At 40.9% G+C, this 27131-nt stretch overlaps 1 protein-coding gene across 9 annotated transcripts in view; it reads right to left on the minus strand.

Annotated features, from left to right (window-relative positions):
- Window positions 1–27131, minus strand: part of rbfox3b (RNA binding fox-1 homolog 3b) — a 622784-nt gene that overhangs the window by 384728 nt on the left and 210925 nt on the right. For 2 of the 9 annotated variants that reach the window (XR_010908103.1, XM_067456227.1), the window contains exon 1: window positions 7114–7320. The exons of 4 other annotated variants lie outside the window; for them this stretch is intronic. Coding sequence is in view for 3 of the 5 variants with exons in the window: in XM_067456227.1 (XP_067312328.1) it covers window positions 7114–7118 (5 nt within the window). In the remaining 2 variants the exon portion in view is untranslated. Of the gene's footprint in view, window positions 1–7113; window positions 7322–27131 lie in introns of those variants that run through there. 3 more of the 9 variants (XM_067456241.1, XM_067456274.1, XM_067456299.1) reach the window with 2 other exon arrangements.

A 27131-nucleotide genomic window follows, 5' to 3' on the forward strand; every position in this document is an offset into this window, starting at 1 on the left:
GTGTATTGCCAAGACTCTGGCGATACAATACGTATCACGATACAGGGGTTACGATACGATATATTGCAATATATTGCGATGTTGTAAGAGAGGCAATTTATTGCGATATTTCTTTTTTGTGTGTTTTTGTTTTTTATAATTTAAAAGAATAAAGAACACAACCATACGCCTAAAACACGAGACAAATTATTTTATTTAATTAATACAGTATAATTTATGCACTAATCATATGCAATGTGCAATCTAAGTTGAGGGAAATGTAAAGTGACTGCAGGGTTCTTTATGTGTAAATGTTTTAAAGGTTCACAGTAGTGTTGTCACGATACCAAAATTATGACTTCGATACGATATCAGACTAAAATATCGATATATCGATACTAAATCGATACCACAGTAAAAAAATAAATAAATAAATAAGATAAGATGCTTAATATGACAACAGAACTTATTATTCATTGTTATTTTTTACTAAAAATTCATGTGGCCAGCATGTTCCTTAGGGTTGGGCATCATTTTGATTTGAACAATTATTGATCAATTGATCAATTACTATTAAAATTATCTCACAAATTTTTGCTATCTCAATGTATTTTTTACAATAGGGTAATTGTGTTGCAGTAGCTTACACACAGCACAAGGAAGCTTGATTTCGAATGGTAAATTGAATTTAAAAAGACGAGTAAACAGTAATAAAATAAGAACAAATAAACAGATTACAAACAATAGCACAAATAAATGCAATAGAATAGAAGATAAAAATTAAAAAGACTGCTTTATTTTTTCAGGTAGGTCTAACATTCAGATAAGAAACTGAATTAAAAAAATGCATAGTAATTACATTTAAAACAACATTGGATAATGTTCTTTGTAAAAAATTCAATAGCGTACAGACGAAACTATTAAAGTTACACAAGTTTATCAGTCAAGAGCAGTTGATCGTTTGTCTTTTTGTAGTTTGAATAGCAAATGACTGCGGCCCCTTTAAGACTAACAGACGCATGGATCCTAAACACTGTTCCTGTTACTCGTTCTTCCTGAACTGTTTGCGACTGTGTTTACGTTAATACTCTTCCAGATGTGCACTGATAATTCTTTGAGTGTATTTGACCAATAATATGCTGGAAAAGGAAGCAAATGTTTGCACTTGTATCATGTCAGAGGCGGCTTTATTAGGGTAGGCTATGTGTGTGTGCGCTTCAGATGTGGAGCACGAAATCTGCGGGCATTAGTAGGCTAGAATTAATTTATGTGCAATCCCGCGTGAAATTCAGACCGATCACACACTAACACTAACACACTGTCATGAGGAAAAAGTTCAGCAGAACGCGCGTTCGCCGTGCTCAGAGGTTAACCGGGCTGAGTGAGAATATGCCGGTGTGTGTCAGCTCGCTGACGGTCGGAGAGGAGAGCGCAGCTAATATCGATACTGTAAAAACTGAGAATCGTATCGTTTCAGATATTCCAGTATCGATATATATCGAAATATCGATATTTTTGACAACACTAGTTCACAGTATAGCAGTGGCTATTTAACCACAGAAAGTGCAGTCCATTTCATGACTGAATGACTGTTTGTTTATAATTTAAAGCAGCACTAGGTAACTTTTCAACCTTCATAATATATTTTTTAAGACTCTTGTGATGATAAATCGACTTACAATAGGTTGAATGACACGTCTGCCATAGCTTGATGGGGTCTGTATCGTTTTTAATCGTACTTTTAAACTTCGGGTTTCGGGTAGTAACCCGAGAAAAAGAAAAGAACTACAAAATTCGACTGCTTTACGGCATATACGTCACTTCCACCAACACACACACTTCCTTACATTCGGACGTGCGAGCCCAACTTTGTTCGTCGGATAATATAGTCATGTCCGAAGCAGCACAGACAAATAAGAAAGAAAAGGTTTTGTTGGAGGAAAGCAATAAGAGGAAATGAAAAAATGATGGGATTAAAGGCAGGACGAGGATCAAAATGTGACCAGGGTTTGCTCGTCGGCGTGAGCTGAAGGAGGCGTGCCCGACCGATGCTGTCCTGCTTGTTACGGTGAGCCACTCAAACATTGAACTGAAGTATCATATAGATTCTGTAAAACGGTAACCAATAGACTACTATAATGACGCTGGCTTGTAAACGTGAGCATCGTGATTATTTGGCGTTTGAAAAAAATAAAACCCATGAAATTATATTCATATGACATGCTGAGACATATGGCACTGACTGTAACGTTACCTGGGATGAAGACATTTCACACGCGATGCCAGAAGAACTCCTCTTGCAGTGTTCAGGGGAACTGTTAGTGCTGCACCGACCCGCGGGACGCTTTTATGAAGTTATTTGGCCCGCACCGCACCACTGTATATATTTTTACAACCCGCCGCCCACCCGCGACCATTAAATAGACATACGGGGTCCGCGGGTTATGAGACGAACCGCGCATCACTAGTTCAGGGCTATCGGGGTTGTCATGTCAACAAATGCACGCGCGATGGCATCCCCTGTTGTAGGATGACAGACATTACGACAGTATTTGAGGACATTATTTTTTCCAAACTGTAGGGGGACCCCGAGAGCAAAAGTAGCCAAGTGGGGCTTTAACCAAGGGGGTAATCTAGCGCTCGGAAAGCGTTCCACCCATAGGGGCGGCCATTGCTAACCAAGCCATCACCTGCTGTTAGCATCCCATTGACTCCCATTCATTTTTGAGGCACTTTGACAGTGAATAACTTTACATCTGAGACGTTTAAAGACTCCATTTGTCCATTGTTTATTTCTAAAGAAACACGACAATGTATAAAAGGCTCCATTACCTTGTATCTTACACTATCGCCCCGCAGAAGCTGTTTTTGTAAAAATAGGCTAATGATTGCGTCATAACCAACGCGACTCTGTCGCACAGTTGAGAAATTACCGTATAGACCTGAGGAGACGCTCGCAGGCAATCTTTTACTGTCTATGAGACAGTCGGGGGGACGTGGAGACATAAAGTCTGATAAAGTCAAGGGAGAAGAATGGGGAGAAGCCCATAGTGAGCCAAAAGCAACGGGAGAAAATATTTAAACAACGTGATTCAGATTTCGCTTTCCACATCTACTAGAAGACTCACAGCTGTCAGACAGGAGGCTCACGTCACATCGACGTCCTCAAGCTCAGTCTGAGCCTGCGCAGTTCGCTCAGCCATCAGGAAGTGAGTGCCCCTAGGTTGACTTCATTCTTTCGCCGTTGACGTCAATGGGAACGCTCCGTCCATTTCTTTTACTGTCTATGGCTTTAACACAGCAGCCCCGATCACACAGAACGTGTTTTTGCAGCGAGAGGTGCCTTTTTTGAATGGATTTCGTTTGGCAGAGAGCGTTATGCGCGCTGCTTATGCGCCCTGGGCGCCTCGCGTTTAAACCGCTTGCTGTGCCTCGCGTTTTTATAGGAGCGCTCCGAGCGCATGAAGATGAAAAAAAGTCAACTCTGAGCAGAAAAGCGCGCAACATCATCGCACTTATTTTCTGTTGTCCAATCGAATGAATGAAGCGGCAGGCCTTCCGTTGTGTTGACCGTTACATTGATTTGACTGACAGTAGTACAGGTGATTCGGGGGTTGCCTAGACACATTAAAGCGCAAAAAACGCGTTCTGTGTGATCGGACCCTAAAGCTGTTTTCTATAAAGCAGTCTATTGTATAAAGTGCCATTTCAAGTAACATTACTGAACTGCAGAGCAGGTGCATCCATATCCACATCGCTATTATCTTTCGTTCTCCTGCCACCGCTGTCAGTTTTGGCGTGTGTTTATTTTGTTACTGAGAGGAAAACGTGCAGGACATTCTATCGAAACGCTTCTCAGCAGCGCGGGTGACGTCAGGATGTTAAGCGAGCTCTCTGTTTCAATGTGTTTCCCGAGTATTAGATTATAACTTGGCCTATTTTGCAAACAAAATGATTCTTGTCGATTTCCTTAGTGGCTTCTTTATAGCTGAAGCCAACATGAGTCCACACTTCAGCTCTGTATACTGCAGGCTAGGAATAATGCTATCGTCTTGAGAGCTGGGTTGGCTAATCTAAACACTAGTGATGCACGCACTTTCACCTTGCGCTTCTCCGGCTCCGCGTCAGTTATACGTTCTGAGATAACACTGCCATCTAGCGGTTGGGTGTTATACAGTCTGTGGGTTAAACCGAACACACAGCCACGAATCTTGGATGTAAATAAATAAATATATAAATATCGATACAGCGTTTTTGAGAATCGATACAGTATCGCCAAACATAATATCGCGATATTCACGTGTATCGATATTTTCTTACACCCCTACACTTTTAATGGCCTTAAATTTGACAATTTTGATTTATCACTTTTTAATAAAACCCCGCGGACACCCTGTACTAGCGATGCGCGATATACCGGTACTGGAAAAATACCGGTATATATTTTATTTAAAACGGTACGATATCATGATTTGGCACATTTCGGTATATGCTGCTTTTCCGAAGTTCACCGCTAGATGGCAGCGCGCTACCCCAACTGACCCGAAACAACCGGCTAATGTGACAACAACATAGACGGACAAAATGGATAAAGCAGTTGAATCTCACTCAAGATGCCCAAAACGAATGAATAAAGAGAGGAGTAGAAGTAACATTTGTAATGACTTTGCTTATAAAACTGATGAAGAACCATCAAACCTAGCCAAGAAGCATCTGTCACTATCCTGACTTTAGGACTTCTTAAGAGATCGACAGGTCAGTGGATCATTCAAACCATCTCATTTAGACATTTTTGTTTTTTTTAACACTGATCAACGCACACACACAGCCTAACATAAGATCAAATATCACAATCTCCAGCGTTTGTTTCAACCAATGACATTTAGATCTCATTATATTTGCACGCGTACTATTGCACTGTTTACATTCGCGTTAGACACCGCCGACTGTGTTTATGTGAATACTCACTAAAGACGGACATTTGTACATAATTCTGTGTATTTGACTGTTTAAGGAAACTTAATGTGTAATGTGCGAGCGTGACTAAGTGACAGGCGTGTGTGTGTGTGTGTGTGTGTGTGTCGTTGTTATAAGCTCATGTCTCCTGTAACTGTTATTACGAAATGCTATAAAATCTCTTGCGTGTTCAAATGATTTCCGTTATCCGTCCCGAGACGAGCGTGAAATGTTGAATCGGATTATGCAGATTGCTTTAGTGTAGTGCGATGTCTTTTGAAACCAGAAGCAATTTGCTAATTTTGAGAGATTTTTGCTGAAATTATTTCTCACAAGAAAGTTTTCAAATGACTGATTTGATGTGATAAGCTTCGCTGATTAATTTACTAATAAACATTTGTGGTAATTTCCCACTTTATAAACTCAAAACTTGCATAATTGTTCTCATTCGCGTGCAATATACCCGCGCTAATATCAGACCTTGTGGTATCGATTTAATATCGGTACTTCGGTATTAGATTGTGGTACCGTACCGAAGCCAAAATTGTGGTATCGAGCCATCCCTACCCTGTACATGGGGACGTGGGGGTAAAGTAATTATTACCAGAGGTTCTCTGTGATTTTAGTCCCGTCCGAATGTGCCATCTCGGTAATCATTACGGACAATGTCAGTAAAGATTACCGAGACTTTAGCCTTCTGTAAAAAGGTCTGGGAAAATGACCTGGGGTAATACTAATCCTGTTCGAATAGACCCGCTGTAAAAATGTATGGGAAAATTCCGTCATTTCCTGTTTAAAAAAAGCGCATTTTGCGAACTTGAAGGCGCTTGAAGCATTCGGTTGCGTTGTAGGTGGAGGGACAAATCTGTGGCAAACGTCCAGTTTTTCTGCATATCATTTAAAGCAAAAAGAAGATCAAAAGCACTTGGAGGCACAACACATTTTAGCTCTAGGAAAGTGTCTATTACCAACATAATCCAATCAGAATCGTTAGACTGGACCTAACTGTTTATAAACACACATATATATTGGAGACGGAGTTCAGACTGGCGCTCAGGTTGTGTGTTTGCTCGCGTTATAACGGTAACGTCATACGCACATGACGTCAAGGAGGTGCGTAAAGCGAGTTACTCCTCCCACTTCTGCTAGTTTTACTGAGATGTCTTATCCCGTGCGAATTGGCCATTAATATTACAGACGTCCTGAGGTAAAATGACTTTACCCCCATGTCCCCATGTTAATCTAATCCCGTCCGAATAGGGCTATTGTCTGTAATGATTACCGAGACGGCACATTCGGACGGGACTAAAATCACAGAGAACCTCTGGTAATAATTACTTTACCCCCACGTCCCCATGTAAAACTAATCCAGTCCGAATAGGGCTTTAGAAAGGAATCAGGAATGGTGCAAGAACATTATGCTTGGGATGTTTTTTCATCTTCAAAACAAACTTGGGTCTTCCCTCGTCTGGCTTGCACACATCCCATAATGTTTCCTCGTTAGGTCAGCAGGGGGAGAGTGGACGTCTTTTATGGCTGTTTAAACACATTCTTGTGTTATTTTAACCCAAAAATCTTACATATTGTGCCTTTAAATGTGCATTGAGAGGTGATGATATCACAACAGTCTCCGGTAAGAGCAGTAAAAACTATTTTAAGTGACTTAAACATACTGAATATCGTTCAGATGATAGTCTCACAAATGGTCAAATTCATCGGATGTGCTCAGATGATCTTGCCAAGTGAAGTTTACTGTGCAACATTTAGAGGCTTAAATGTAGTTCATCTCTAACACACAACAAAACTCCATATTTAACAAAAAGGGGCTATGTGAAAGAATTTAGGCCTATGTATTAATCGCTTTTTTCATTGCCAAATAAACTATGAAAGCCTATGACTGATTTGTATGGGTCGGTTTTGCCGGGAAAATCAAACGAATGGGGCGGTTATGCGCGCTCCCGAGAGCCTCTCTTCCCTTACAAAACTATTAAACTAATGCTTATAAAGTTCAGGATCATGCCAAAAAGAGCAATTCTGGACTGTAATTGTCAATGTGTAATTTAAAGAAAATGGATTAATTCAAACTAACGTTACAGTCTCACATCGCCAGATCTTCAGTCTCAAATATAGGCCTAACGTTACTTAATAATCAAACTATTATATCAGTGTGATTTTTACCTCATCTGTCGACATGAAGTAAATCGCCGAGCTGGTGCAAACACATCCACATCGCCACGATCATCAGATGTTTTCTGAAATGCTGGTTCTTCGCTGCTGTCTTTTTTGTTGTGTTTATTTTGGTAACTTATTGAGAGGAAAATCAATCAATATTTACTCTTCTTAACGTCGCTGTCTCAGCAGTGTGGATGGTGTCGAGATGTAGTATATTCCTGCAAAAGAAGGCTATTTCCAACTTCTTTTTACCACAAATCAAACACAAATCAGTATCAGGAAGGCCTTGAATCCCGATCAGTCTCTCTTGATCAATAAGTGGCTTCTGCAGTTCACTTAACGGCCACCAGTGTAGGGCTGGGAATCGATTCCAAAAAGAATCGATTCCTCGATTCCAAGGCGTTGGGAATCGAGAGTCGATTCCAACGTTTGGAATCGATTCCATCGCGGGGATTCGACTCCTCTTTATTCACCTGTCTCTCGCTTACTAATAATGATTGGAAGTCTCTTTAATTTTTGCAAAAGGTTCTTTTGAACGGTTAGTTTCAAATAACGAGTTAAAAATAAAGCAATTCAGCGTTTTTTTGCGTCATTGCGTGATGACGTCACTAGAACGTAATTCTAACTACTTATTTTTATGGTATGAAACGTTCAAATCGAGCCATATGTGAACGCATATCGCTGATTATTACTATACCTTTCATTCACTTAGTTTAATAGTGTTTATTGTCATTGTTTCCTTCTGTGATCCTGCATCGTGGAGAAGTTTGCTACGTTTTGCACACATAAACTCTATCATTTTAAATTGTGAAATGGTTCTGTTGTCCACAACGGTAGGTTTTGAGCTCTGCTTACAGATGCAGATGTGAAGGTCTTATTTTAATTTTCTATTTTCTTTTATTTTCTTTAATCCATTGATAACAAAGAAAATGCGCCTATACTAGAGTACAGCTTAATGACCGAGTGTTGCTATAGTAATGAACGGAACTTGCTCGCGCATCTGATTGACAAATAAACTGCGCACTCTTATATTATTGTTTTTGTTAATATTGTCGTTATTTTGCCTCGTACATTCTGTGCAAAAGCACTTACTTGAATGTAGTCATTTAACTTAACTGTGCACATGCATTTTAGACATGTCATGTAGTTTTAAACATGCAATAAATGCACATCCATGAATAATGTGCGATCCTTTTTATTTATTAGGCTAAATCGCATTTACTTCTGGGCTATATGGGCCATTTCAGGAGAATCCATCATTTAAAATTCATCAGAGTTATGGAAATGGATCATCATTTTACAAATAACGTTTCGGAGAAGGATACTTTCTACATCCTTGTATCCTGCGGTCACTCCGGAACTAGGTTCACCGAGAGGGGGTAAAATCTTTCCGTGGCAGGGGCAGCTGCCAATGATACCTGTCACTGCTTTACGTGCCTGACACTCAGCCTGACACTGTTTTACGTGCCTGGCACTAAATCTGTCGCTGTTTTACGTGCCTGGCACTGGATCAGCCAGTGTTTTACGTGCCTGACATCCGACCGGTCACCGCTATAGCAGCTGCCTTGCGACCTGTCAGCTTTATTCGCGTGTGTAATTCCACTGGTCCCGGTTAGATGGGCCTGTCACGCGATTCGTCAGCGTTATTCGCGTCTGTCACTCCATCGGTCACGGTTAGATGAGGCTGTCACGCGTTTCGTCAGCGTTATTCGCGCCTGTCACTCCACCGGTCACGGTTAGATGAGCCTGTCACGCGTTTCGTCAGCGTTATTCGCGCCGGTTAGATGAGCCTGTCACGCGGATCGTCAGCGTTATTCGCGCCGGTTAGATGAGCCTGTCACGCGAATTGTCAGCGTTATTCGCGCCGGTTAGATGAGCCTGTCACGCGTATCGTCAGCGTTATTCGCGCCTGTCACTCCACCGGTCACGGTTAGATGAGCCTGTCACGCGTTTTCCGTCCGCGTTATTTGCGCCTGTCACTCCTCCGGTCACGGTTTGATGTGACTGTCACGCGTTTTCCGTCCGCATTATTTGCGCCTGTCACGGTCCCGGTTTGATGAGCCTGTCACGCGTTTCGTCAGCGTTATTCGCGCCTGTCACTCCACCGGTCACGGTTAGATGAGCCTGTCACGCGTTTTCCGTCCGCGTTATTTACGCCTGTCACTCCTCCGGTCACGGTTAGATGCACCTGTCACGCGCTCCGTCTGCGTTATTCGCTTCTGTCACTCCATCGGTCCCGGTTAGATGAGCCTGTCACGCGTTTTCCGTCCGCATTATTTGCGCCTGTCACTCCACCGGTCCCGGTTAGATGGGCCTGTCACGCGTTTTCCGTCCGCGTTATTAGCGCCTGTCACTCCTCCGGTCACGGTTTGATGTGCCTGTCACGCGTTCAGTCCGCGTTATTAGCGCCCGTCACTCCTCCGGTCACGGTTTGATGTGCCTGTCACGCTTTCCGACAGCGTTATTTGCGAATGAGAACTCGCGCGCACTGTGAGAAGTTCTGTCTCTGTGCGCTCATTCGAAAGCGCGCACACGTCTCACAGCACGCAAAAAAAATGTTCTCTTTCAAGTCTTGCGCTTGAACAGACAAACTCTAAAAGTATGTCAACATGTCCATCTTGATGAGAATCCAAGCAGACATATTCTGTATGCCTTAAGTGAACATTATACAGTCGAGAAAGACGACAACTATCCTTGCATTAGGTGTTAAAGGGGCAGTAGCCTTTACTGCTGTCTGTCAAACAAAAGATAAGGACATCACTCCCTGCTCTTGATTGGATAGCTTTTGTAAGTTTGATAAGGATTCATCTTTAATTTAAACAGTTAAATATGCAGTTATTTTACATCTGATTATTTATTCAATTTCTCTACCTAAAAACTAATGTTAGACCTACCTGGAAAACCTAAAATGCATAGTTTATTTTATTAGTATCTTTGCTCAGTAGTATTTATTTGTGCTGCTGCTTGTATTTAAGTTATTTGTTCTTATTTTCTTTATTTTTATTAGTCCTTTTTTCCCTGAAGATAGCAAATACCGAACCGTACTGAAACCGTGAACCTAAAACCATGATACAAACCGAACCGTGAGCAATCTGTACCATTACACTCCTAGTGTAACCTATGTTACAGGGGGTGCCACAACATTTTGAAAATTGTCAAAGGGTGCCATGAATGAAAAAAGGTTGACACTGGTATAGCCTACTATTTTGATTGTTTTTGTAAGAAGTCTCTTCTGCTTTAAAAGGAGGGTGCATTTATTTGATCCAAAATACAGCAAAAACAATATTGGGAAATATTTTTACAATTTAAAATAACTTTTTTCTCTCTATGTAAATGTATAGGCCTAGTAAAGTATCATTTATTCCTGTGATCAAAGCGGAATTTATCATCATTTTAGTCTTCAGTGTCACATGATCCTTCTCAAATCACTTTGATATGAGGATTTGAGCTCAATAAACATGTATTATTATCATTAATGGTGAAAACAGTTGAGTAGCCTACATTTTTATTTAGGATTATGTAATGAATAGAAAGTAAAAAACACTTCCCATTTTTGGAAAACGTATTCAACCAGGACGCATTAAATGCATGAAGTGACAGTATACACATTTATAATTTTGCAAAAGCTTTATATTTTTATTGATCTTGAATGTAAAGCTTTTGCATTATAAATGTAGGCCTAGGCTATCTTTAACCCTCTGCCCGATGAACGCAGGCACGTTTTCCCCTTAATGACAACGAAAACAACTCACAGTAGCCTACTCCGTCATTTTTATCAATACAGAAAAATGCAAGACATTATTATACACTATAAACTGTCTACTTTTATTTGTGTATATTCACAACAAAGGCCGTGGACTCGTGGATCATTGTTTTGCCAATCTTGTTCCATGTCAGCGTTCCAGTTTTTAATTTCAAAAGCATTTCTAAATTCAGTTCATATTTACAACAAACGAAATTCCAAGCCAAAAAAAAAAAAAAATTTGAGTTACCACCATGCAAATGCAACCTTTATGTGATGGTAGGCTAAAAAAACTAAATGTTCTTAACTATGCACATATACGATTTAGTGTGACAAAGGAAGAGAGCCTATAGGGAGCGCGGAGCAAAACCTAGTGTTGAGGTTAGTTGTATGTTTTAACACTTTCTACACATGCCAGGGGCCTGTACTATGATGGTGGTTTAACAAACTCAGGGTTACAGGATTAGTTTTGAGTTGACAAAACCAAACCAATCTATTCAGGCTTTGTTGGTCCCATGATGCTGATCATCAGCTTTCTCTGTCAACTCAGGCTTTGTTAGCTATGACATCAGCAGTCAACAGCCAATGTGGATCAGTGGATCAGTGGATCAGTGATGTGATATCGGTAGTGAACAGCCAACCACATGCTGTGGATCAGTGGGTGACATCTGTAGTGAACAGCCAATCACATGCTGTGGATCAGTGGGTGACATCCGTAGGGAACAGCCAATCACATGCTGTGGATCAGTGGGTGACATCCGTAGGGAACAGCCAATCACATGCTGTGGATCAATGATGTGACATTCCTAGTGAACAGCCAATCACATGCTGTTGAACAGAGATTCACTTCTCACCAGATTGAGTGAGATTCATTTCTCTCTTCTGCGGAAAGAGGACAACTTAAAGAAAAAAACATTATATGTCAATGCAAGTAAAAGTTATGAAGTTAGTTTAGTTTATATAGAGAGAGAACTGAACATTTAAACTCATTAAATCTTTTTTTTAATAGCTTTATTTTATTTTAAAGCTTATTTGCATTACTTTTATATAGGCTATTTATATTAATTTTAACAAAGTGCCTATTAATGATTGATTAACTAAAATGATAAATGTGTAATTGATTACGGGTATAATAATTACCTAAATTATATATAAATTATTATAAATCATAATAATAATAATAATTATAAATAAGCATTGTTAAAAGCCAGATGCTTTAGTCTTTAAAAACCATTTGCTATGTAATGACCTTTAATTTGGAGCAGAAACAGGGGAGTGGCTTTATTGCATCAGAGGTGTGTCACTTTACTCACAGCTGGCCAGCCAGCTAAACCAGCTTCATGGTATAGGCCACAGGATGATGAAACTTATTGTGTTTACTAGTTGCCATATCAATATTATTTAGAGAAAAAACAGTGCCAAAATTAAAATAAAAAAAAACACGGTTAAAAAAACGCCCCTAGATATTATATTCAATGTATTTTTTACTCTTTTGAGCCAAGAAACAAGGGTGAATAAAGACTCAGAGTCAATTTATTAAAAAAGATTCATTATGTTTTTAACTATGATGTGCTGTATATAGCAATGTGTTTGTTGTCAAACTCAAAAATGTGTATTTTTAATGAGTAAAAATGCCATTATTTTATTATAAAATGTTAAAAAAATTATTTTTTGTTAACAAAATATTTTAGTTTGTCTTGTATATTTTTTGATTGTATGATAACATTTTAAGCTGTTATTTGGACGTGTTACAATGTACCTTACCTAGGGGTACGTTGTCACATTTCACTTCCATTCTTTTGGGGTATGTCAAGAAAAAAGCATAGGCTACACCTAATGAAACAAAACCACATACTTGTATTATAGGCTACGTGTGAAATGAACCCCAAGTGGATTTACTGAAACTAAATAAATGACTGAAAGTCGAAAAGCGTTAGGTTCCCCCACGCTTCCCTATATTAATTATCTAATGTGGATAAATGCATATTTTGTATTTGATGTATTGCTTAGTTAGCAAAGTAAATATATAAACCACCCCCATATGTGTGACAGGAGCATAGAGAGGTGACAGAACGCGTGACAGGTGCATAGAGAGGTGACAGAACGCGTGACAGGTGCATATAGAGGTGACAGAACGCGTGACAGGAGCATATAGAGGTGACAGAACGCGTGACAGGAGCATATAGAGGTGACAGAACGCGTGACAGGAGCAAATAGAGGTGACAGAACGCGTGACAGGAGCATATAGAGGTGACAGAACGCGTGACAGGAGCGTATAGAGGTGACATAACGCGTGACAGGAGCATATAGAGGTGACAGAACGCGTGACAGGAGCATATAGAGGTGACAGAACGCGTGACAGGAGCATATAGAGGTGACAGAACGCGTGACAGGAGCGTATAGAGGTGACATAACGCGTGACAGGAGCATATAGAGGTGACAGAACGCGTGACAGGAGCATATAGAGGTGACAGAACGCGTGACAGGAGCATATAGAGGTGACAGAACGCGTGACAGGAGCGTATAGAGGTGACATAACGCGTGACAGGAGCATATAGAGGTGACAGAACGCGTGACAGGAGCATATAGAGGTGACAGAACGCGTGACAGGAGCATAGAGCATATAGAGGTGACAGAACGCGTGACAGGAGCATATAGAGGTGACAGAACGCGTGACAGGAGCATATAGAGGTGACAGAACGCGTGACAGGAGCATATAGAGGTGACAGAACGCGTGACAGGAGCATATAGAGGTGACAGAACGCGTGACAGGAGCATATAGAGGTGACATAACGCGTGACAGGAGCGTATAGAGGTGACAGAACGCGTGACAGGAGCATATAGAGGTGACAGAACGCGTGACAGGAGCATATAGAGGTGACAGAACGCGTGGCAGGAGCATATAGAGGTGACATAACGCGTGACAGGAGCATATAGAGGTGACATAACGCGTGACAGGAGCATATAGAGGTGACATAACGCGTGACAGGAGCATGTAGAGTTGACAGAATGCGTGACAGGAGCATATAGAGGTGACAGAACGCGTGACAGGAGCATATAGAGGTGACAGAACGCGTGACAGGCGCGAATAACGCTGACAAAACGCGTGACAGGCTCATCTAACCGGCGCGAATAACGCTGACAATACGCGTGACAGGCTCATCTAACCGGCGCGAATAACGCTGACAATACGCGTGACAGGCTCATCTAACCGGCGCGAATAACGCTGACAATACGCGTGACAGGCTCATCTAACCGGCGCGAATAACGCTGACGAAACGCGTGACAGGCTCATCTAACCGTGACCGGTGGAGTGACAGGCGCGAATAACGCTGACGAAACGCGTGACAGCCTCATCTAACCGTGACCGATGGAGTGACAGACGCGAATAACGCAGACGAATCGCGTGACAGGCCCATCTAACCGGGACCAGTGGAATTACACACGCGAATAAAGCTGACAGGTCGCAAGGCAGCTGCTATAGCGGTGACCGGTCGGATGTCAGGCACGTAAAACACTGGCTGATCCAGTGCCAGGCACGTAAAACAGCGACAGATTTAGTGCCAGGCACGTAAAACAGTGTCAGGCTGAGTGTCAGGCACGTAAAGCAGTGACAGGTATCATTGGCAGCTGCCCCTGCCACGGAAAGATTTTACCCATACTGGGTTCACCATCGATTTTGTTCAAAAAAGAAGAATCGAAAACAACAGTGCGGAATCGATTCTTGGAATCAGGAATTGGAATCGGAATCGATTCCAAAAATTTCGGAATCGACCAGCCCTACACCAGTGTCGCTAAAGATCTCAATTTTTATAGTGCCGCGTTCATTTATGATTGATGAACAATTTCTATATGACAAAGAAAGGCAATTTTTTTTTACTTTTAACACATTTAACACTCTTTGCATGATTATTTAACTATCATGCAAACTCAAGTATGAGAAATACACATCTGTTTTAGTGTTAAAATGTTTCACTCATACAATAAAAATATTAAATTTGCAAAAGTGAAAAATAAATGTTAACATTCCATAAACCTAAACAAAGAATTATTAAATATTTGTTTCCGAAGTTCAACCAAATATTAATATTGTATTGTGTCTATCCAAATCTTTGCACCTTTTGATATTGTATGCGTTGGTTTATCAAAAAAATAAAATAAAACGACAACAAACATGTACACAGCCGTTCAAAAGTTTGGGATAATAGTGATTTAATAAGTAATTTGGGACAAGAAAGACGCGACTGTTTCCTGAAACTGTATTGTCGCAAATCTGCCGTTCAAAACACATTAATGATTGTTAATGATGTCACGCAGGTGGTGGAGTAGGCTAATAACTGCTATACATTTATTATTTTGAGATTGAATTCATGCTAGATTTTTTTTTTGCTACAAATTATGTACATCTGAAGACTAATTCTTACTTTTCTCAGTTATTTTGATATTTTTTCCAGATTCAAATAGGCTCATTCTTGCGTCGAAAAGGTGCTTTTTCAAAGGACATTTGTATGTACACTCTAAAAAATGCTGGGTTAAAAACAACCCAAGTTGGGTTGAAAATGCACCAACCCAACAATTGGGTTGTTTTTACCCAATGGTTGAGTTGTTCTTACCCAGCAATTGGGTTGTCTTAAGCAACATTTAACCCAACCACTGGGTTAAAACAACTCAACCACTGGGTTAAAACAACTCAACCATTGGGTTAAAAACAACTGAATTGTTGGGTTAGTGCATTTTCAACCCATCTTGGGTTGTTTTTAACCCAGCATTTTTTAGAGTGTATTGGAAATAAAAGATATAGATTGTACTAAATGTCAGCTTGTTTCTTTTTGCTCAAGATAAGTATTTATTAAATCCACATGTCATGCAAACAAGAAACTATGCCAATAATCACAGCTCGAAAGCTGTCGTTGCAACCACGCAAGTTTGCGATGCCGTTTGCTAATTCGTTGGAACAATGGCTTCGGGAAACACAGACTAGTTGAACTTACCGGTATGTTGATAACGACGTAAGGATGTCGTCACTCTGGCCAAGTGAGATTTTAAAAATTGTTGTAAAAAAAAAAATAATAATAAAATATATTATAAATATATATTAAATTACTTTTACTGTTTTTGCAATGGTATCGATTCACTATATCAGTTTTGAGGTATCAAAGTAATTATTTTGGTATCGAGACAACACTACTTTTAATTCATCACTAAATCCTGGGCAATAAAATGTTTCACAGTTTCCACAAAAATATGAAGTAACTGTTTTCAACTGTTTTCAATAATAATCATAAATGTTTCATAAATGATTTCTGAAAGCTCATGAGACACTAAAGACTGATGGAAGAATCGCAAGAAAGGGGTCATGACATGGATTTATTTAAAAATATATATTTTAAGTTCCTTGAGGTTCACTTATAAATGTTAATAAAGTTTTTTTGCACACAAAAAAATCTAATATATATGCAGAATTTTTTTTTCAACCTTCATTCTGACCGTCTGTATGAAACTATCCGTTTCTAAGGCGGAGCTTCTTTAAGGCTGCGTTCACACCACACGTGAATGACGCGATTCGCGCGAGTGATTTACAAGTCAGTGCACAGACGCGAAAAGGCACGATTCCCGCGAATGAGGCGGCGCAAATAGTGCGATTTTGCGCGAATGACGCAGCAAGGATCATGCGAATTGAGCGTTTTTAATGTTTTGAAACAGGTGAATCGCTCAGGTTGAAAAATGTGAACTTTGGCGGATATTCGCGCCGCGTTAACCAATGAGGAGCCTGCTTACAGCTGCCACGTGTTGAAGTGACGGAGGGGAAACCCAGAGACCAGAGTCATTTAAAAATACTACTGTTATTGTGTCACAAAATGTAGTTTTAATAGTTTTCCAGGCGAGAATGTAGTTGTTTAAAGCTCAAATATGTGGTTTATTTATTAAGAGAGCGCCTATTTGAAAATTTGATCTGGTGTTTTCGGAGGTGTGAGACCCAGGCGATCAGCGACGCTCAACGCTCATCAACCCCAGCGGGAGCAGCCTTAATTCGGCTAGCCCTTCTGCCGACTGCCACTGCCCCCCCCCCCCATTACGCGTCTGTTGTGTAGTGAATGTCACACGCGAATGAAGCGAATGGATTCAGAATGTTCACGCGTCTAACTTCGCGCGAATAGCGATTTATTCGTGTCATTCCATTGCGGTGTGAACGCAGCATTAGGCATGTCTGTAAACGCCCACTCGCTACTGCACGTAAAAATATCATCCATATAAAACCATAATTTACAGACAAAGAATTATGAAATAATTTACTTATGGTATGTAATGCAGCTGCTGTCAGATCTATAGTTCTTTGCAAACTGTCCATTAAGCGGAGACAATAAAATGCTCCGAACAAACATATAATGCTCCGAGGCAATGCACTTTTTTTCCAGTGCTGGGGTCCTTTTGAAGTCTATAAAGAAACTCAAACAAGCTGTTTAAACTTGACGTCAAAGCTGAACTAAAAAACTGAACGCTTACCGACCCCACAATTTTTAACATAACTGAGTATTTTTCTCATTTTAAAAGTTATACATACAATATTTTTACATGGCCTGGTAATAAAATGTAAACCCTTCACTCTAAAAAATGTTAGGTTGTTTTAGCCCAATGTTGGGTCAAATATTGACTAACCCAGCAATTTGTTTTAACCCAGCGATTGGGTTTTTTTAATCATGCGGTTGGGTTAAATATTTGCTTAAGACAAACCAAAACACTGGGTTAAAACAACCCGATTGCTGGGTTAAAACAACCCAATTGCTGGGTTAGTCCAAATTTGACCCAACATTGGGTTGTTTTTTACCCAGAATTTTTTAGAATGACTTTCTTCCATGTAACTTTACATGTCAGAAGCTGTCTATATATCACTACTGAATAGTGTAGTACTGTATCAGCCTCCTGGGAAAGTCCTTCACACTGCACAGATTGAAGACCAAACACCTGCACACACACACACACACACACACACACACACCTCCCTAGTGTAACTCATTAGCAGTCTGGCACAGTGAAATCACAGGAGCCGAATGAACGGAGGGGAAGTTGTGAACGGCTCTGACGCTCAGTGTTTACATGTGAAATCCCGCAGGAGCAACGCAACTATCTGTCGTCCCGAGAGCTTTTCTCTGGGAAAACACACACTGATCTGATCTGCTGCGGTACAAGAATGCTAACAAAAAAAGGAAAAGTAACATAAAGTCATATTTCGATAACAATTTATTTTGATGGTCCACTTTAAACGTTCTACACTATAAAAAATCTTGGGTTTTTTTCTACCCAAATCCTGGATTAAGCCTTTTGAGTCAATTATTTGGGCTACTTTTTCCATGTTTGGGTAGTTTTTGTGTAACTCAGATCCTGGGTCAGACGTAACAACCCAGTGTTTGGGTAGTTTTTGTGTTACTCAGATCCCGGGTCAGACATAACGACCCAGTGTTTGGGTAGTTTTTGTGTAACTCAGATCCTGGGTCAGACGTAAGAACCCAGTGTTTGGGTAGTTTTTGTGTAACTCAGATCCTGGGTCAGACGTGACAACCCAGTGTTTGGGTAGTTTTTGTGTAACTCAGATCCTGGGTCAGACGTAAAAACCCAGTGCTTGGGTAGTTTTTGTGTTTCTCAGATTCTGGGTCAGACGTAAAAACCCAGTGTTTGGGTAGTTTTTGTGTTTCTCAGATTCTGGGTCAGGCCTAACAACCCAGTGTTTGGGTAGTTTTTGTGTTACTCAGTTCCTGGGTCAGACGTAACAACCCAGTGTTTGGATAGTTTTTGTGTTACTCAGATCCTGGGTCAGACGTAACAACCCAGTGTTTGGGTAGTTTTTGTGTTACTCAGATCCTGGGTCAGACGTAACAACCCAGTGTTTGGGTAGTTTTTGTGTTACTCAGATCATGGGTCAGACGTAACAACCCAGTGTTTGGGTAGTTTTTGTGTTACTCAGATCCTGGGTCAGACGTAACAACCCAGTGTTTGGGTAGTTTTTGTGTTACTCAGATCCTGGGTCAGACGTAACAACCCAGTGTTTGGGTAGTTTTTGTGTTACTCAGATCCTGGGTCAGACGTAACAACCCAGTGTTTGGGTAGTTTTTGTGCTACTCAGATCCTGGGTCAGATGTAACAACCCAGTGTTTGGGTAGTTTTTGTGCTACTCAGATCCTGGGTCAGATGTAACAACCCAGTACTACAACCCAACTAGATGTCAACTTACTAGAGTATTAGTAGACTTTCTGTTCAATATGTGCTAATACTAACACTCAACAGACTACACATATATATATATATATATATATATATATATATATATATATATATATATATATATATATATATATATATATATATATATATATATATATATATATATATTGTACACACCCACCCACCCACCCACACACACCCACACCCACGATAAAGTACTGCAATAGGGTGAGTTTTGAAGGGAATTTCTGGGTTTTGCTGAAATTATTTCACCAGCTGTCAGATGAAACCATCATTCCAGCACTAAAACACTTTCATATTTTTTGACTTGAAAAGTTTGAAAGAGTTTTAAGAAGCACAAAGCCACAGTGACAATCTCTCAAACTTTCTAGACTCAACTAAAAGCAGAACGAGGCACACAGGTTTCTGCGTTTGCTGTTTTAATCTGCCGATACTCCACAGAACACAGAGAGCTGAGCTTTACCTCATTTCACCGCTGTAACTAAGCCAGAGGAAGAGTTTGTTCAGATGCATGTGAGGAGCAAACACAGGGTTCCCGCAGCAGTGGATTTCCACAACCTTTCCTCTAGATTGAGTGGGAATACTTGATAAAAGTTTGAAAAAATCCATTCACAAAAGAACAATTGGTCTCATTAAAATTACTGTCACCACACATATACAGGTCCTTCTCAAAAAATTAGCATATTGTGAAAAAGTTCGTTATTTTCCATAATGTAATGATAAAAATTTAACTTTCATATATATTAGATTCATTGCACACCACCTGAAATATTTCAGGTCTTTTATTGTTTTAATACTGATGATTTTGGCATACAACTCATGAAAAATTAGCATATCATGAAAAGGTTCTCTAAACGAGCTATTAACCTAATCATCTGAATCAACTAATTAACTCTAAACACCTGCAAAAGATTCCTGAGGCTTTTCAAAACTCCCAGCCTGGTTCATTACTCAAAACCGCAATCATGGGTAAGACTGCCGACCTGACTGCTGTCCAGAAGGCCATCACTGACACCCTCAAGCAAGAGGGTAAGACACAGAAAGACATTTCTGAACGAATAGGCTGTTCCCAGAGTGCTGTATCAAGGCACCTCAGTGGGAAGTCTGTGGGAAGGAAAAAGTGTGGCAAAAAACGCTGCACAACGAGAAGAGGTGAGCGGACCCTGAGGAAGATTGTGGAGAAGGACCGATTCCAGACCTTGGGGGACCTGCGGAAGCAGTGGACTGAGTCTGGAGTAGAAACATCCAGAGCCACCGTGCACAGGCGTGTGCAGGAAATGGCCTACAGGTGCCGCATTCCCCAGGTCAAGACACTTTTGGGCTACAGAGAAGCAGCACTGGACTGTTGCTCAGTGGTGCAAAGTACTTTTTTTCGGATGAAAGCAAATTTTGCTTGTCATTCAGAAATCAAGGTGCCAGAGTCAGGAGGAAGACTTGGGAGAAGGAAATGCCAAAATGCCTGAAGTCCAGTGTCAAGTACCCACAGTCAGTGATGGTCTGGGGTGCCATGTCAGCTGCTGGTGTTGGTCCACTGTGTTTTATCAAGGGCAGGGTCAATGCAGCTCGCTATCAGGAGATTTTGGAGCACTTCATGCTTCCATCTGCTGAAAAGCTTTATGGAGATGAAGATTTGGTTTTTCAGCACGACCTGGCACCTGCTCACAGTGCCAAAACCACTGGTAAATGGTTTACTGACCATGGTATTACTGTGCTCAATTGGCCTGCCAACTCTCCTGACCTGAACCCCAGAGAGAATCTGAGAGATATTGTGAAGAGAAAGTTGAGAGACGAGAGACCCAACACTCTGGATGAGCTTAAGGCCGCTATCGAAGCATCCTGGGCCTCCAGAACACCTCAGCAGTGCCACAGGCTGATCGCCTCCATGCCACGCCGCACTGAAGCAGTCATTTCTGCAAAAGGATTCCCCATCAAGTATTGAGTGCATAACTGAACATAATTATTTGAAGGTTGACTTTTTTGTATTAAAAACACTTTTCTTTTATTGGTCGGATGAAATATATTTTTTTTAGATAGGAATTTTGAGATTTCATGAGCTGTATGCCAAAATCATCAGTATTAAAACAATAAAAGACCTGAAATATTTCAGTTGGTATGCAATGAATCTAAATATATTAAAGTTATTATAATTACATTAAGGAAAATAATGAACTTTATCACAATATGCTAATTTTTTTAGAAGGACCTGTATTTTCATACATTCTTTTGTGGGAATGTCTATTGTGCAACCAAATATGAAAATTTAGAGCCTATACATTTTTTTTTTTTTAGAGGAGAGCATACCGGTAGTTGAATATAAAAACTAATAAGGCTGTAAAGGTTGTGAGGAAAGCCCCTATATGGAGATTAGGCATGGTTTATGCAAATTCATAATCTTGAGCATGTGGTTGCTCATTTAGAATACTTTAAATTCATTAACATTGGAATAAGGTAAAGAAAAAAATTACGTGTACACTTTTTTGCGACAATTCTATTGTGCATAGGGTGACCACCTGCTAATAAGCCCAAGGGGGGGATAAGGGGTATGTTTCTGAGGGACAATGTGGGACACTGCCTGGCGCGGCGGTGCCCCCACCCCCCGGGCAGACTCACTGATAGTGGTTTGCCCATTTCTAGCCCATAGCACCTTACATGATATGAATAATGCCCTATTCCCCTAAACATATGCAATTGCTCTTGCTCTTGAATAGGCCAACTAATGTGTTGTTGTTTTTTTCTAAATAAAGATTCATAATATTTTGAACATTCAATGAGTTGACAGATGCACTTCCACTTAAGATTTACTTTAGCTATTTAATTTAATTTATTTTTCATTAAAATTTATTCACTTAAATTGTAGTTGCTCAACACCACAGGAACAGTTTAAAAAAAAATTAAATCGCAACTCCAGAGGTTCACGGAAAGAGAAGGGGGAGGGAGGATGGTGAACTCGCATATCTCTTTTAATTGATGATGGCAGTGTGCCTCAGACTCCATTTTTGGAGTTGGAAAGCGTGCATCTAATACAATGCCTTGCGAAAGTATTCGGCCCCCTTGAACTTTGCGACCTTTTGCCACATTTCAGGCTTCAAACATAAAGATATAAAACTGTAATTTTTTGTGAAGAATCAACAAGAAGTGGGACACAATCATGAAGTGGAACGAAATTTATTGGATATTTCAAACTTTTTTAACAAATCAAAAACTGAAAAATTGGGCGTGCAAAATTATTCGGCCCCCTTACTTTCAGTGCAGCAAACTCTCTGCAGAAGTTCAGTGAGGATCTCTGAATGATCCAATGTTGACCTAAATGACTAATGATGATGATGATGAATCCACCTGTGTGTAATCAAGTCTCCGTATAAATGCACCTGCACTGTGATAGTCTCAGAGGTCCGTTTAAAGTGCAGAGAGCATCATGAAGAACAAGGAACACACCAGGCAGGTCCGAGATACTGTTGTGGAGAAGTTTAAAGTCGGATTTGGATACAAAAAGATTTCCCAAGCTTTAAACATCCCAAGGAGCACTGTGCAAGCGATAATATTGAAATGGAAGGAGTATCAGACCACTGCAAATCTACCAAGACCTGGCCGTCCCTCTAAACTTTCAGCTCATGCAAGGAGAAGACTGATCAGAGATGCAGCCAAGAGGCCCATGATCACTCTGGAGGAACTGCAGAGATCTACAGCTGAGGTGGGAGACTCTGTCCATTGGACAACAATCAGTCGTATACTGCACAAATCTGGCCTTTATGGAAGAGTGGCAAGAAGAAAGACATTTCTTAAAGATATCCATAAAAAGTGTAGTTTAAAGTTTGCCACAAGCCACCTGGGAGACACACCAAACATGTGGAAAAAGGTGCTCTGGTCAGATGAAACCAAAATTGAACTTTTTGGCAACAATGCAAAACGTTATGTTCGGCGTAAAAGCAACACAGCTCATCACACTGAACACACACCATCCCCACTGTCAACCATGGTGGTGGCAGCATCATGGTGTTTGCCTGCTTTTCTTCAGCAGGGACAGGGAAGATGGTTAAAATTGATGGGAAGATGGATAGAGCCAAATACAGGACCATTCTGGAAGAAAACCTGATGGAGTCTGCAAAAGACCTGAGACTGGGACGGAGATTTGTCTTCCAACAAGACAATGATCCAAAACATAAAGCAAAATCTACAATGGAGAGGTTCAAGAATAAACATATCCAGGTGTTAGAATGGCCAAGTCAAAGTCCAGACCTGAATCCAATCGAGAATCTGTGGAAAGAACTGAAAACTGCTGTTCATAAACACTCTCCATCCAACCTCACTGAGCTCGAGCTGTTCTGGAGGAGGAATGGGCAAACATTTCATTCTCTCGATGTGCAAAACTGATAGAGACATACCCCAAGAGACTTACAGCTGTAATCGCAGCAAAAGGTGGCGCTACAAAGTACTAACTTAAGGTGGCCGAATAATTTTGCACGCCCAATTTTTCAGTTTTTGATTTGTTAAAAAAGTTTGAAATATCCAATAAATTTCGTTCCACTTCATGATTGTGTCCCACTTCCTGTTGATTCTTCAGAAAAAAATACAGTTTTATATCTTTATGTTTGGAGCCTGAAATGTGGCAAAAGGTCGCAAAGTTCAAGGGGGCCGGATACTTTCGCAAGGCACTGTAGTTCCTTCCCAGTGTCTTGGTATGCACATGCGTGCGCTGTCATGACAACAAAGTTGACAACCTAGTCAGCAGTTCAACTGAGGAGGGGTGGGCGTGGCAACAGTAGTGCGCTGAACTGTCAAGTAATGGTCGTTTGACTGCCTGGGCTTCTTCGGGGATATAGATCGACCAAATATTTTTGAACAAGCAGTGATTATGCGTGACACGGTCTCAATTTGTGGGACGCATGAATTCGGCTTCAAACGCTGTGCGCACACGCGCTACGCGGGACGGGTGGTCACCCTAATTGTGCGTACAGCATCTTGAAAAAAAATGCTGATTTGCAAAATAAAGCTAAATGAGCAAATTGGATGATGCCAAGTCAGCAATAATCAGTTTTTGTGTTACTCAGATCCTGGGTCAGACGTAACAACCCAGTGTTTGGGTGGTTTTTGTGTTACTCAGATCCTGGGTCAGATGTAACAACTCAGCGTTTGGGTGGTTTTTGTGTTACTCAGATCCTGGGTCAGACTTAACAACCCAGTGTTTGGGTAGTTTTTGTGTAACCCAGATCCTGGGTCAGACGTAACAACCCAGTGTTTGGGTAGTTTTGTGTAACCCAGATCCTGGGTCAGACGTAACAACCCAGTGTTTGGGTAGTTTTTGTGTAACTCAGATCCTGGGTCAGACGTAACAACCCAGTGTTTGGGTAGTTTTTGTGTTACTCAGATCCTGGGTCAGACGTAACAACCCAGTGTTTGGGTAGTTTTTGTGTTACTCAGATCCTGGGTCAGACGTAACAACCCAGTGTTTGGGTAGTTTTTGTGTTACTCAGATCCTGGGTCAGATGTAACAACCCAGCGTTTGGGTGGTTTTTGTGTTACTCAGATCCTGGGTCAGATGTAACAACCCAGCGTTTGGGTGGTTTTTGTGTTACTCAGATCCTGGGTCAGACGTAACAACCCAGTGTTTGGGTAGTTTTTGTGTAACCCAGATCCTGGGTCAGACGTAACAACCCAGTGTTTGGGTAGTTTTGTGTAACCCAGATCCTGGGTCAGACGTAACAACCCAGTGTTTGGGTAGTTTTTGTGTAACTCAGATCCTGGGTCAGACGTAACAACCCAGTGTTTGGGTAGTTTTTGTGTTACTCAGATCCTGGGTCAGACGTAACAACCCAGTGTTTGGGTAGTTTTTGTGTAACTCAGATCCTGGGTCAGGCCTAACAACCCAGTGTTTGGGTAGTTTTTGGGTAACTCAGATCCTGGGTCAGACGTGACTACCCAGTGTTTGGGTAGTTTTTGTGTAACTCAGATCCTGGGTCAGACGTAACAACCCAGTGTTTGGGTAGTTTTTGTGTAACTCAGATCCTGGGTCAGACGTAACAACCCAGTGTTTGGGTAGTTTTTGTGTTACTCAGATCCTGGGTCAGGCCTAACAACCCAGTGTTTGGGTAGTTTTTGTGTAACTCAGATCCTGGGTCAGACATAACAACCCAGTGTTTGGGTAGTTTTTGTCTAACTCAGATCCTGGGTCAGACGTAACAACCCAGTGTTTGGGTGGTTTTTGTGTAACTCAGATCCTGGGTCAGACGTAACAACCCAGTGTTTGGGTAGTTTTTGTGTAACTCAGATCCTGGGTCAGACGTAACAACCCAGTGTTTGGGTAGTTTTTGTGTTACTCAGATCCTGGGTCAGACGTAACAACCCAGTGTTTGGGTAGTTTTTGTGTAACTCAGATCCTGGGTCAGACGTAACAACCCAGTGTTTGGGTAGTTTTTGTGTTACTCAGATCCTGGGTCAGACGTAACAACCCAGTGTTTGGGTAGTTTTTGTGTAACTCAGATCCTGGGTCAGACGTAACAACCCAGTGTTTGGGTAGTTTTTGTGTTACTCAGATCCTGGGTCAGACGTAACAACCCAGTGTTTGGGTAGTTTTTGTGTTACTCAGATCCTGGGTCAGATATGACAAAAAAAAAGTTGATTGTGCATACAGCATCTTGAAAAAAAATGCTGATTTGCAAAATAAAGCTAAATGAGCCAATTGGATGATGCCAAGTCAGCAATAATCAGTTAGTTTCCATCACAGTTCTTTTTTTCCACAAAATAAGAATGACGATGGGGTGGTTGCTAGGGCGCTGTAACTGGTTGCTAGGGTGTGGCTATGAAGATAGAATGTGACAGATGAAATTCAAAATCATGAACATTCCATCAATGGAATGGGATTTTTTTGGCCCACTTTTCCATCCACTGTGCGACCATCGTCGGTCTGATTGCCGAGATAAGTCAGCACACCTCTCAATAAGATGGTCTATTTTGTTTAGTTGTTTTTTTTTTTTTTTTTTTTGTCAAAATGTCATTTTCTTTCTGGATGTAGTAAAAAAAAAAACAGAAATGAAAAATCTCATGTTTGTATTTTCTTCTTTTCCTAACATTAAAATCAGGATTAGGCATAAAATAACGTCTAGCGTGTGAAAATCGGCTGTGAATTGACCAGATATAGTTATAACCTGGCTCAGAGGAAAACAGGAACCATGTCTTTGTGCCAGTTTTCTTGTATTTAAGGGGTAGTAATACAAGACTCCTTCCCCCTTACACACTGAGGTTATCAAAAGAAAAATGCTATGAATAATAAATCAAATTTTGCTTCTTTTTTTTTTCTTTTTTTAAGTGTGACGTGCAAAAAAGCAGCACTTTTTTTTGGAACCAGCACCCCTAAATTAGGAAGAACCAAGTATTGGATTTCATTCAGCAAAATTGGCATTGGCAAATGAGACCCAATTTCTAGCCAACAAAATATTTTAATCAGAGCATAACTGCACATAAAAAACTAACAATGTTGGCAATCGACTAGATAAACTATAGTTTCAAAAGTTGCTTTCCCAACACTGAGCCCCACAAACACAAAGACAGAGCGAGTGAAAGCCCTCTTAGAAACATCTGCTCAGGGTTTAATCAGGACAAGAGGCCGATCAGTCCACATCAGATCCCACAGAGCCGAAACGTCCATCTTTTCCATCCACACACACACACACATCGACTGCGGTGGCGGCAGCGTCTTCCAGCAAATGAAATAACGAGGGGTTTCCATAGTGACGGGAGAAGAGCGGGAATATGATTCGTGTGAAGGATGAAGCCTGTTCTCCGGGGGTCCCCGGGGAGCCCACAGCTCTACATCTTTCCCTTTCATTCTCTCTCTCTTTCTCTCTCTCTGGAGCAGTGTGTGCTTTAGTGTGTCAGGGGTAAGTCTGCGTGTTCAAAGCGTCAACTCAAACTCTGCATCATTACTGTAGCGCAGAAAGCGCGAGGAAAGGCGACCGCCTCTCTTCCCTGACCTCCGCGTCTTGTTCAGTCGCTCCGCCGTCTCTCTTTTTTATTTCACCTTTATTTGCCTTTCGTAAAGGCAAACGCA

Source organism: Pseudorasbora parva, chromosome 2 (genome assembly GCF_024679245.1).
Source record: "Pseudorasbora parva isolate DD20220531a chromosome 2, ASM2467924v1, whole genome shotgun sequence".
Lineage (NCBI taxonomy): Eukaryota > Metazoa > Chordata > Actinopteri > Cypriniformes > Gobionidae > Pseudorasbora > Pseudorasbora parva.